Source organism: Nycticebus coucang, chromosome 11, assembly GCF_027406575.1.
Source record: "Nycticebus coucang isolate mNycCou1 chromosome 11, mNycCou1.pri, whole genome shotgun sequence".
Lineage (NCBI taxonomy): Eukaryota > Metazoa > Chordata > Mammalia > Primates > Lorisidae > Nycticebus > Nycticebus coucang.
The window spans coordinates 101,103,890-101,117,159 of NC_069790.1; the positions used below are offsets into that span (position 1 = coordinate 101,103,890).

At 45.6% G+C, this 13,270-nt stretch overlaps 1 protein-coding gene across 1 annotated transcript in view; it reads right to left on the bottom strand.

The window, feature by feature from the left end:
- UBE2H (ubiquitin conjugating enzyme E2 H) overlaps positions 1 to 12,497 on the bottom strand; it is a 126,360-nt gene extending 113,863 nt beyond the window's left edge. Inside the window, exon 1 of the mRNA XM_053553857.1 lies at positions 12,431 to 12,497. Coding sequence (XP_053409832.1) covers positions 12,431 to 12,483 — 53 coding nt within the window. The 5' untranslated portion in view covers positions 12,484 to 12,497. The remainder of the gene's footprint in view (positions 1 to 12,430) is intronic.
- Between the last annotated feature and the right edge of the window lie 773 nt (positions 12,498 to 13,270).

The window sequence follows — 13,270 nt, forward strand, 5'->3', positions numbered from 1 at the left end:
CGCCTGTAGTCCCAGCTACTCGGGAGGCTGAGGCAAGAGAATCGCTTAAGCCCAGGAGTTGGAGGTTGCTGTGAGCTGTGTGAGGCCACGGTACTCTACCGAAGGCCATAAAGTAAGACTCTGTCTCTACAAAAAAAAAAAAAAAATGATGGCTACAACCAAAAAATAGCCAGGCGTGTGGCAGGTGCCTAAAGTCCCAGCTACTTGGGAGGCAGAGGCAAGAGACTCGCTTGAGCCCAGGAGTTAGAGGTTACTGTGAGCTGTGATGCCACAGCACTCTACCCAGGCGACAGCTTGAGGCTCTGTCTCAAAAAAAAAAAAAAAAGAAAGAAACAAAGAAAAGAAAAGAAAAAAAGAAAGATTATAGGTGCTCACCGCCATTAATAGCAGTTTTGTTTTGTTTTTGAGGGCGGGGGCAACCCAGTCTGAGCTACATTTCCCAAACTGGTTGAGAACTCCTAAGCTCAAGTGATCCTCCTGCCTCAGTCTCCCAAAGCATTGGGATTATAGGCATGAGCCACCACACCTGGCCCACAACAAAAATTTAATTCATTAATTTAAAATGAGGGAAAAAAGACCTCTGATAGAAGTCAGCTGAAAAACATAGGGCAGCACCTATGGCTCAGCGGGTAGGGCACTGGCCCCATATACTGAGGGTGGCGGGTTCGAGCCCAGCCCTGCCCAAACTGCAACCAAAAAATAGCCAGGCATTGTGGCCGGCGTCTGTAGTCCCAGCTACTCGGGAGGCTAAGGCAAGAGAATCGCCTAAGCCCAGGAGTTGGAGATTGCTGTGAGCTGTGATGCCATGGCACTCTACCAAGGGCAATAAAGTAAGACTCTGCCTCTAAAAAAAAAGAAAAAAAGAAAAACAATGCCTAAGGAACAAGTTAAAATACACAATAGAAACAATTTAATGTTGCAATTTTACTTGTGTATGAAATACAGACCACCATCAGTAAACTTAAAGTAACTGGTCAAAAAATTAAATATACTGGGTGGCACCTCTGGCTCAAGGAGTAGGGCGCTGGTCCCATATGCCAGAGGTGGCGGGTTCAAACCTAGCCCCGGCCAAAATCCAAAAAAAAAAAAAAAAATTAAATATACCTATCAAATGATCCAGCTATTTCTCTTAGACAAGAGAAAAGAAAGCATTATGTCCATACAACCATTCATATTACCTTTATTTGTAAAAGCCTCAAACTGGGTTCGGTGCCCATGTCTCAGTGAGTAGGGCACCAGCCACATACACCAAAGCTGGCGGGTTCAAGCCCAGCCAGGGCCTGCTAAACAACAAGTGCAACCAAAAAACAGCCAGGCATTTTGAGGGTGCCTATAGTCCCAGCTTTTTGGGAGACTAAGGCAAGAGAATCCCTTAAGCCCAAGAGTTTGAGATTCCTGTGAGCTGTGACGCCATAAGCACTCTACCAGGGGTGACAATGTCAGACTGTCTCAAAAAAAAAAAAAAAAAAGCCCCAAACTAGAAATAACATAGATGCCAGGCACAGCAGCTCACACCTATAATCCTAGCTCTCTGGGATTTCAAGGCAGGAGGATCCCTTAACACTTAAGAGTTGGAGACCAGGGGTGGTGCCTGTGGCTCAGTGAGTAAGGCGCCAGCCCCATATACCGAGGGTGGCGGGTTCAAACCCAGCCCCGGCTGAACTGCAACCAAAAAATAGCCGGGCGTTGTGGCGGGCGCCTGTAATCCCAGCTGCTTGGGAGGCTGAGGCAGGAGAATCGCGGAAGCCCAAGAGCTAGAGGTTGCTGTGAGTCCTGTGTACATCATGGCACTCTACTGAAGGCGGTAAGGTGAGACTCTGTCTCTACAAAAAAAAAAAGTTTAAATAAAATAATAAAAAAAAAAATAAAAAAAATAAAAAAAGAGTTGGAGACCAGGAGTGGTGCCCGTAGCTCAGTGGTTAGTACACCAGCCACATGCACCAGGGCTGATGGGTTGGAACCCGGCCCAGGCCTGCTAAACAACGACAACAATATCAAAATAGCCGGGCATCGTGGTGTGCGCCTATAGTCCCAGCTACGAGGTAGGCTAAAGCAAGACAATTGGCTTAAGCCCAAAAGTTGGAGGTTGCTATGACGCCATGTCACTCTGTCACAAGTGACATAGTGAGACTGCCTCAAAAAAAAAAAAATAATAAAAAATAAAAGAGGGGAGTGAATACATAAAATTGTGGTATATCCGCACAATAGCATACTACTCAGCAATAAAAAATGAACAAATGGGTGGCACCTGTGGCTCAGTGAGTTGGGCGCCAGCCTCATATACTGAGGGTGGTGGGTTCAAACCCAGCCCCGGCAAACTGCAATAAAAAAATAGCTGGACATTGTGGCAGGCGCCTGTAGTCCCAGCTACTCAGGAGGCTGAGGCAAGAGAATCGCCTAAGCCCAGGAGCTGGAGGTTGCTGTGAGCTGTGATGCCACAGCACTCTACCGAGGGCAATAAAGTGAGAGACTGTCTCTTAAAAAAAAAAAAAAGAATGGTTAAGTGAATCTCAAAATTATGAGTAAATGAATCCACACACATAAAGAATACACACGGTATGACTGATTCCCTTTATACACAATTCAAGAAAATGCAAAATAATCTACACAGGGGTCCTCAAACTTTTTAAACAGGGGGACAGTTCACTGTCCCTCAGACCGTGGGAGGGCCGGACTACAGTTAAAAAAAAAAAAAAAAAAAAACAAATTCCTATGCACACTGCACATATCTTATTTTGAATTAAAAAAATAAAATGGGGGGTGGCGCCTGTGGCTCAAGGAGTAGGGCACCGGTCCCATATGCCGGAGGTGGCAGGTTCAAACCCAGCCCCGGCCAAAAAGCACAAAAAAAAAATAAATAAATAAATAAAATAAAATGGGAATAGGGCGGTGCCTGTGGCTCACTGAGTAGGGCGCCGGCCCCATATGCCGAGGGTGGTGGGTTCAAACCCAGCCCCGGCCAAACTGCAACCAAAAAATAGCCGGGCGTTGTGGCAGGCGCCTGTAGTCCCAGCTGCTCGGGAGGCTAAGGCAAGAGAATCACATAAGCCCAAGAGCTGGAGGTTGCTGTGAGCCGTGTGACGCCACGGCACTCTACCAAGGGCAGTAAAGTGAGACTCTGTCTCTACAAAAAAAATAAAAAATAAAAAAATGGGAATAAATACAATCACACTGTTTCATGTGGCCCGCAGGCCGCAGTTTGAAGACCCCTGAATAGTAACAGAAATCAAATCAATGGTTGAAAGGAGAGGGGGAAGAGTTACAAAGGGGCATGAGAAACTTGTGGGGAAATATGTTCCCTATCTTGATTGTGGTCATAGGCTTCATGGGGGATACATAACAATAAAACTTATCAAATGTATCACTTTAAATATATAGTTAGGCCAGTACCTGTGGCTCAGTGAGTAGGGCACCGGCCCCATGTACTGAGGGCTCAAACCCAGCCCCAGCTAAACTGCAACAAAGAATGACTAGCCATTGGGGCGGGTGCCCGTGGTCCCAGCTACTCGGAAGACTGAGGCAAGAGAATCGCCTAAGCCCAAGAACTGGAGATTGCTGTGAGCTGTGACGCCACGGTACTCTACCAAGGCCGATAGAGACTTTGTCTCTAAAAAAAAAAAAAAAGTAAATATATATATATTTATACCTGAATAAACAAAAGGAAACCTCAATTATACCTCAATAAACAAAAGGAAAAAGAATTCAAGATACCAAAATTAATTTCATAGCTCTTGCCAATCACATCCATCTGCTCATGAATATATTTCACCTACGAACTCACAGCAGACATGTTGAGAAGTACAAAAGTATGCCTAAATTAAGGATCACCATTATCACAAAAAGCTCAAAAGTTTAAAGAAATGTTTTGTTTTGTTTTTAAGACAGTGTCTCATTCTGTCAGCCTGGGTAGAGTGCCATGGCATCATCATAGCTCATAGCAACCTCAACCTCTTGGGCCCAAGTAATCCTCTTGCTTCAGGTAGGTAGGAGTATAGGCACCCACCACAATGCCCAGCTAGTTTTACTATTTTTTTTTTAGTAGAGAAGGGGCTCTTGCTATTCTCAAACTCCTGAGCTCAAGCAATCCACCTGCTTCAGCCTCCCAAAGTTTACACACTTGGCAGGGGTTCCAAGATTTTTAATTAAATATTTTAATTCAAATGTTTACCTTCTGTGATCTAGAATCCCATTTTGGGAAAACAGAAATAACCCAAAGAAAAGCCTTACACACAAAGATGATAGTTTCAACTTTATTCATTAGAGAAAAATGGCGAAGAAATCAATGGCACAGCTATGGGATGGCACACTATATGAGCTATTCATTGTGTATGGTATTTTTAACTGGGGGAAAAGTTGCAAAAATATTAAGCAAAGAGCAGACATATACAGTATAATCAACAGGTTGGCTGAAAACAATACATATCCTAGGGAGAAACAAGACAGGAAAAAACATCATCATGTTAGAATATAAGGCCAATGGTTCTTTTTTTTTTTTTTTTGGGTAGAGACAGAGTCTCACTGTACCACCCTCGGGTAGAGTGTAGAGTGCCGTCCGTGGCGTCACACGGCTCACAATAACCTCTAACTCTTGGGCTTACGCGATTCTCTTGCCTCAGCCTCCCGAGCAGCTGGAACTACAGGCGCCCGCCACAACGCCTGGCGATTTTTTTTTGTTGCAGTTTGGCTGGGGGTGGGTTTGACCCGCCACCCTCAGCATATGGGGCCGGCGCCCTACTCACTGAGCCACAGGCGCTGCCCCAGGCCAATAGTTCTTAAACTGTGGTCACTGGAATAGCAACAGTAGCATCACCATCATCTGGAAACTTAGAACTACAAATTCTCAATCCTGAGACCCACTGAGTTAGAAAACTCCAGAGGTGGCCAGGCATGGTGGCTGACGCTCATAATCCTAGCACTCTGGGAGGCCAAGGTGGGTGGATAGCTTGAGCTCATGAGTTCTAGACCAGCCTGAGCAAGAGCGAGACCCCATCTCTACTAAAAATAGAAAAACTGGCTTGGCTCCTGTAGCATGGCAACAGCCACACATACCCAGGCTGGCAGGTTAGAAACAAGCCCAGGACCACTAACCAACAATGACAACTGCAACCAAAAAATAGCCCAGTATTGTGGCAGGCACCTGTAGTCCCAGCTACTTAGAAGGCTGAGGCAAGAGAGCTGCTTAAACCCAAGAGTTGGAGGTTGCTGTGAGCTGTTACGCCACAACACTCTACCAAGGGTGACAAAGTGACACTGTTTCAAAAAAAAAAAAAAGAAAAAAGAAAAACTGAGGCAAGAGAATTGCTTGAGCCCAAGAGTTAGAGGTTGCTGTGAGCTATGATGCCAAGGCACTCTATCCAAGGCAATAGTTTGACTCTGTCTCAAAAAAAAAAAAAAAAAAAGAAAGAAAAACAAAAGAAGGGCGCCGGCCCCATATACTGAGGGTGGCAGGTTCACCGGCCCCCGCCAAACTGCAACAACAAAAAAATAGCCAGGTGTTTTGGCGGGCACCTGTAATCCCAGCTACTCAGGAGGCTGAGGCAAGAGAATCACCTAAGCCCAAGAGCTAGAGGTTGCTATGAGCTGTGATGCCAGGACACTCTACCAAGGGCAACAAAGTAAGACTCCGTCTCAAAAATAAAAAAAGAAAAGAAAATTCCAGAGGTGAGACCTTATAACCCTTTTTAACAAACTGCAAGTGATTACAACACTAAAGTTTGAGAACCACTGTTTAAAGGATAGGATTATGGATGACTACTTTCTCTCTCTTCTTGTAACCTATATTTTTCTAAATTATTTTATTACTTTTAGAAAGCCCAACTAAGTTTTTAAAATATTTTACCAAACAGGGTGGCGCCTGTGGCTCAGTCGGTAAGGCACCGGCCCCATATACCAAGGGTGGCGGGTTCAAACCTGGCCCCGGCCAAACTACAACCAAAAAATAGCTGGGCGTTGTGGCGGGCGCCTGTAGTCCCAGCTACTTGGGAGGCTGAGGCAAGAGAATCGCTTAAGCCCAGGAGTTGGAGGTTGCTGTGAGCTGTGCGAGGCCACAGCACTCTACGGAGGGCCATAAAGTGAGACTCTGTCTCTACAAAAAAAAAAAAAAAAAAAAATATTTTACCAAACACATTGTGGGTCTACAGGTAAAAAAACTATTACATTGTTAGCACTGTAACGTAAGGTCCAAATTGCATGCCTAAAAATCCAATGATTCTTGGTACCATCAAATCTGATGGCACTGAACAAGATATCAAATTTCTAAAATGTCTATAAAGGCCGGGCGCAGTGGCTCACGCCTGTAAGCACTCTGGGAGACCGAGTCAGGTGGATTGCCTGAGGTCACCAGTTTGAGACCACACTGAGCCAAAACAAGACTTGGTCTCCAAAAATAGCCCAGCGTTGTGGCGGGCACCTGTAGTCCCAACTACTTGGGAGGCTGAGGCAAGAGAATCACTTAAGCTCAAAAGTTTGAGGCCAAAAAATGAGAATCTGTCTCAAAAAAAAAAAAAGTCTACAAAATGCAGGTCAAGGGGCTAAGAAACTGCATCACTAGAAAAAACAAATCTAGGTTGGTACAATACATGTACACAAATATGGAAGGGTCTTTTATGGGTCACCTCTGCAAAAGATTTTTACCCCTAAAAGCTGGATTTTTAGGCTTGCGTGCAATTTACTAGAACTGCTCTGCAGGAATCAGATGTTCTGAAGCTGTGAATGCTTACTCACGTAGGTTCCTGCTTAACCAAAATAAGCACCAGTATGTTATATTTGTCACCAAAATCCAGGCAGGGAAGACAAATTCAGAACCCTGGGAGTTGCCAAATCTTTTAACTTTCAGCTTGAAGACAATAAAACTGTTCCAACTTCATCTCACTATGTCACTAAAAAGAGGCCACAGAAAAGGCAAATCACAGGTCTCCAACTGACATTGGAACTAGTTAAAAGATTACAGAATTGTCTACTCTTTGAACACAAATTAAGGAGTAACAAAGACTAACTCAGGGATAGAATAACTACTGATTAACAGCAAAATACCAAAGCCAAAATCAAAGACAAATGGCTACACATTTTAATGTTTTAGTTTTTTTTTTGTTTTGTTTTTTTTGCAATTTTTGGCCAGGGCTGGGTTTGAACCCGCCACCTCCGACATATGGTACCAGCGCCCTACTCCTTTGAGCCACAGGTGCCGCCCTAATGTTTTAGTTTTTTAATATCTTCTAAATAACAAGAGTACAGATCCCTATATAGGATATCCCATTACACAAAACTCAAACCTTTTGTTCCTTGAAAAGTCCATTCTAAGAGTAAATGTGAAGTTACTCAAAAAACAAGGTGACATATGTATGTGTGTGTGTGTATACATATATACACACACATATATTTTGCTGACCCAACATCATAAACAGTCTGTCCTTTCTGATTTAAAATAAAACATTTTTTAAAAACCTTTAGGGCGGCGCCTGTGGCTCAGTGAGTAGGGCGCTGGCCCCATATGCCGAGGGTGGCGGGTTCAAACCCAGCCCCGGCCAAACTGCAACAAAAAAATAGCCGGGCGTTGTGGCGAGCGTCTGTAGTCCCAGCTGCTCGGGAGGCTGAGGCAAGAGAATCGTGTAAGCCCAAGAGTTAGAGGTTGCTGTGAGCCGTGTGATGCCACGGCACTCTACCCGAGGGCGGTACAGTGAGACTCTGTCTCTACAAAAAAAAAAAAAAAAAAAAAAAACCTTTTTAAATGGCTCAGCGCCTGTGGCTCAAGCGACTAAGGCACCAGCCATATACACCTGAGCTGGCGGGTTCAAATTCAGCCTAGGCCCGCCAAACAACAATGACAGCTGCAACCAATAAATAGCCAGGTGATGTGGCAGGCGCCAGTAGTCCCAGCTACTTGGGAGGCGGAGGTAGGAGAATCGCTTGACCCCAGGAGTTGGAGGTTGCTGTGAGCTGTGATGCTACAGCACTCTACCCAGGGCAACGGCTTGAGGCTCTGTCTCAAAAAAACAAAAAAACTTTTTAAATTACATAAGCACCACAACCACCTACACTGAATTTTTCACCTCTTAATTCCAAGCACTATGCCTGGCACAAAGGGAGTACTCAAACATTTCTTTGTTCAGACAGAATTTCACTCTGTTGCCCAGACTAGAGTGCCCTGGCATCAATTTAGCTCACAGCAACCTCAAACTCCTGGGGTCCAGTGATCCTCTTGCCTCAGCCTCCTGAGTAGCTGGGACTCCAGGCACCCACAATACTCAGCTCATTTATCTATTTTTAGTAGAGATGGGGTCTCTACTAAACAGGGTCTCACTCTTACACAGGCTGCTTGATAAGGCTGGTCTCCAATCTATGACTTCAGTGATCCTCCTACCTCAGCCTCCTGGAGTGCTAGGTTTACAGATGTGAGCCACCTCACTCAACTAAACATTTGAGTTTTTGAATTTGTTATAGAATGGTTCTGAAACCCAAAAGCAGACACCAATGAGTCTATAAAATTCACTGAATTTAGTATAAGACCTGCCTCCTTCTATCATCACTCTTGAAGCTTTTAGAAGGGAAGTATACATTTCTACCATACTTTTGAATCCCTACATATATCTGTTAAGTGCATTTAAAGCAAAGAACCCTGTTTTGTTCCTGTATTCCCTCTTAAAAAAAAAAACAGTATTTGCAACCTCTTGGCATTATAAATTCCAAAATCTTACTTAACACCATGGTATATGCCAAGTCCCCAATATTACCAGATCCACTTTTGAGATTTAACCTTAATTTTCCTGCACACTTACTGTATTCTAACAGGTCAGATTTTCCTCTTCTCTTTCGTTTAACACTCATAGGTCCTCCCCAGCCCCCACTTCTTTTGTATATAAACACACTCTTGTCACACTCTCCATCAGCTGTTTGGTAGCTCCTCCCCTCCTCCTTTTTCCGGGTAGTAACAGGGTGGCCAATGAGCGGTGAGGAGCAGTGCCTGCGGCCTTTTGCCTGCATACGCTTTTCCAAAACAAGCAGCTCTAGCCTTCAGCAGGGGCCACTGGTTCACAGATAAAAGGATCACCCAGGCTGTGCAACGGGGTGAGACAAGTAACCCCCACCAACAAGGAAACCCGTGTAATCTGAGCTGTTTGTTCCTCCACCAGAGAGAACTTAAACCGATATTCCTTTAGGGCAAATCACGCTTTAAGGTCACCAGAGTCCCTGCTCTCAGACAATCTAAATCATGAGCTGGTTGGAAGTAGAAACCTCAAAGGTTGCCAGGCTGGGAGCAGCACGGGATTACCAATCTACCTGACTTCGCAAATGGTAGCACTATCGGAGCCCATTCCACAGGATTTAGGCTAACTGCAAAATTTGTTTCAGGACGTATTCCTACAGGGCCCCAAAGTAATGTAAATCAGTTTCTAGGCTCCTGGGGAGGTTTGCACAACCCTTAGCAAAGGACAAGAGAAACAATGAATGAGTCAGAGTTTCAGAACATAATCACCCAGCAGATTATTAAGTGCATTGGTGCAAAACACACACTCCCTGCATAACTTGGGAGTCAGCTCTCCTCCTACCAACCCATCACAAAAGAAATATCACTAACTCCAAACAACCAGAGATGGGTCTCCAAAAGAACCTAGCCAGGTGGTGAAAGGCAGTGGCCAATTAGTTACACATTCTCTTCTCTCCTCCCCCCACAAGGCTACTTTCCTTTGCTACTACATAGGTTCCAAGCTGTAAACTGTGGTGGTATAATTACGCTCAGGAGACATCCAAAAATGGGTTGAAAGAGGAGATTGTAAGGAAACCAGCTATCAGTCTCCACACCAAAGAAATCATCAAGGTGCACTGAGGGGCAAGAAGTACATTCCTTCAGACCTTTTCTTCCTACTTCCTTCCTCTCCACCATCTTTCATTTTCAACCTCCTTCCCCATCCCCCTATCCCTTTCACACAATTGTACTCATTTTAGTAGAGGGTTGGAGAATTTTTCTTTAAATTTTTTGCTAAATATACCTTACTCAAAAACTGTTGGCTCCATTTGGGCCTACTGATGTGAATTCAACAGAAAAAGGAGGCCACAAAAATATCTCACCCACACAACATACACACAAAAGGAAATCCGAAAATTTTAACTTCCAAACTCCGTTATACCGGAAAAAAACAAACAAGAAACAAAGATAATCTCTGGCTTTTAAATCTTAACACTGTTATCCTCCTATCTCAGAGATCTACAATTTTAAAGCGCCTCTGCCTTCTTTTGTCAAAAAGAAGGAAGGTGGGGAAAGAACAGAAGGCCAATGCATCTTTGCCTTTCTTCATCTTCTACTAAAAATAAGCTATGAAATAAGCCACTTAGGGGGAGAAAAAAAGACACCCTGCTGTTCTTTGTCTGTTTTCCTCTCCCTCTCCACCCCCCCCACACACACACACCCCGTCTCCCAAATGCGGTAACCATTCTAGATGCCACAACTACTAAATGAACAAAAGGCACTGTATGGAAAAGGCATCAGGTCAAGTTAGGCCTCCTCCTTTATCCCCAGTCTTTTAAAAATATATATATGTAGATAATTTGAGAATCTGACATCAATCAAAAACAGCTGGAATTCTCTCCTCCTCCATCCCAATTAAACATTAGAAATTTGCATTAGGTGTGACAGTAACTCTCAATTCAAGATAAAAATAACTCAAGATTGTGCCACCATGTCATTTCCTATTTCTAAACAAAAATAAAACCCAAAACTGCTTTGTGTAAAATGTACACAGTCATAGTTACAAGTTTTCCTGAAACCTTATGAGAAGCCAAGATTACTGGTATCATTCACACATTTACAGAACAATCACTGCCACAAACAGCTTGTAAAGAGTTGATTTCACTTGTGCCTAAACATATATTTGGTACATTATACTTTACTACTTGCTCTTTCCAACCCCCACTCCCACTCCCCAAAAATTCTAAACTCCAAACCCTAAACTTCAGTTGATCTACTGTTCCTAATTTCTAGTCAAGTTTTCCCTAAGAAGAATAACACCGTATTTCTGAAAAGATTATGAAAAAAAATAATCTCTTGCCCAGGCAACTTCCCTCCCATCCCCCACTTTCAACATATGCAAAAACTACTTTAAAACTTCAGCAATTTCCACAACTGAGTATTTGACAATAATCAGAGATCTCTACAAAGAGGTAAAACTCAATCAGAAATGGTAACAAAAGGAAGAAAGAAGGAATTCACCTGAAGAATTTAACCAAACAACTTGAGTTATATAAACAAAACCCTGCAACAGGGGGAAATGGTGGGAGGATGGGGGATGAGGCAGAAAGAAACAAGAGACAGGACTTTTTAACTGTGTTCCACACATTACCACCACTTGCCCCCTACTTTCTCCCTCTTCCCAGGGATTACTAGGTTCAGAACACAGGGCTCCCCTCACCCTTTAAAAAAAAATTCCTCGATTTGTCACAGGAACCTTCGGGAATTTCGCTAGCTGGTCATGAAATAAGCAGTCTGGACTCCAACCAAAACCACTGCCTGAAGGACTCTTCTCAGTTATAGCTTTCCCACTGCAACCTCCAGAGTGTATAAAGTTGGAGGGAGGGATTAAATGGTGTCACTTGGCAAGATCAGGCAAGTGTTCCCCAAGAACCTTACTCTTACAGAAAGAGTTTTGCTTAAGTGGCTAGTACAGGAGCTATTTTGTCCAGGAGCTCCTCTTTCTCTCCCTCTCCACAGCTGTCATATCCACAACATGGAGGGTGGCTTGCTGAAGGGCCTGGGGCGGGGGGTGGTCCTCATCGCATACAACTATGGGTGGGATAGGCTTTGTCAGTGCAAAGAAAAAACAGCAGGGTCCTTCTAGGGACCAGAAAGCTTAACAGAAGTCCCTGATTTAAAATACATAGGAGCTCTATATTAGAAGAGGGGGGCCTGAGCAACCTACTCTCTTCCTAATATAGAAAGGAATTAGGGATAAAGAAGGTCACTTAAGTTACCCCAGTTCAAGCAGCATTGTGAGTAGAGTAAATGGGGGCATCTCAAGAGAAAGGCTTTCCTCTTGGGAATTTCTACCTTGGGTCCCTAAATCCAGAGCAAGCAAACAGGAAAGAAGAACCCTGAAAATGGGCCCGGTGCTGGTGAAGAGCGTGAAGCGGCTGGTCCTGCAACAAGAAAAAAAGGCCGCCTGGGAGTCCAAACACCGTGGAGGAAAGTCACGGGCACTGGGGGTGCAGGAAGAGCGAGAAGCAAGGCATATTTGGGAGTACTGCAGATAAAAAGAGAGCAGAAAAGGCTCTCGGCTTCTGGGAGGTGCCCAGCAGCCGCCGTAGGCACTGGGGGGAGGGAAGGGAGCCTCCGACAGTGGCCTGGAGTGCCCCGAGGCCCTTGCTTGGCTTCAGGAGGTGCCCTGGGCATCCCCACACCGCCACACATACACAGCCCGAATTTCCCCTCCAAGAAGGATACAGCTTGACCACGTCCGTGTCCATCCGCCTCTTGCCCGGACTGGGAGATGACATGGTGTCGCCGCCGCCGCCGCCTCCCCGTCGCCTGCGCCGCCGCCGCCTCTCTCCCTTCCTCGGCCCGTCTGTCACGGGCCCCGGGCCCCGGCTGTGAGGAGCCCGCGGCCGCGCCGGCTCGTCGGTAGAGGTGACAACACCCCCGCGGTTCAGTCGGGTCCCTTCAGCCGCCGCCGCCGCCCCCCGCACGGGGGGACACCTGGCACTGTCCGGCCGAGTGGGGGTGGGGACCCCGCGGCGCCCGGCTCGGGCTGCCCCTCTCCGGCTATGGTTCCGCCGCGGCCCGGCCCCGGCGCTCCTTTGCGCCGCGCGACGCTTTCTCCTGCCTGCTCTACCTCCCTCCCCTGCTCGCCCGCTCACCCTCTGGCCGGCTCCTAGCAGCCTCCACTACAAGCGGACGACTCCTGCTCAGTCGGCCTTCCTACCCAAGCCTCGCTCTGGGCGCCGTGACGTCACAGAGGTGATGTCATCTGAGGGGCGGGCCCATTTGGCGAAAGGGGTGGGGCGCCGCCGTGGCGTGTGCTTTCCCGGGGCATTCTGGGAGATGTGGTTCCTCTTTCTCCTGCCCTCTCTCAGCCCTCTGCCCCCTCCCCCAACTTCCCCACATACTTAATCGCTCAACTGCCAGTGTCGTTATCATCATCATAAACGATAATAGTAAATAATGACAATATTATTACATTTATGTGCTGTAGAGTAATGAACGTCCTTCTCATATACTCTGTTCAAAGGATATTTATTCGATTTGGAGGAGGCCAAGGTAGCAATTACTCAGAATGGCACCAAA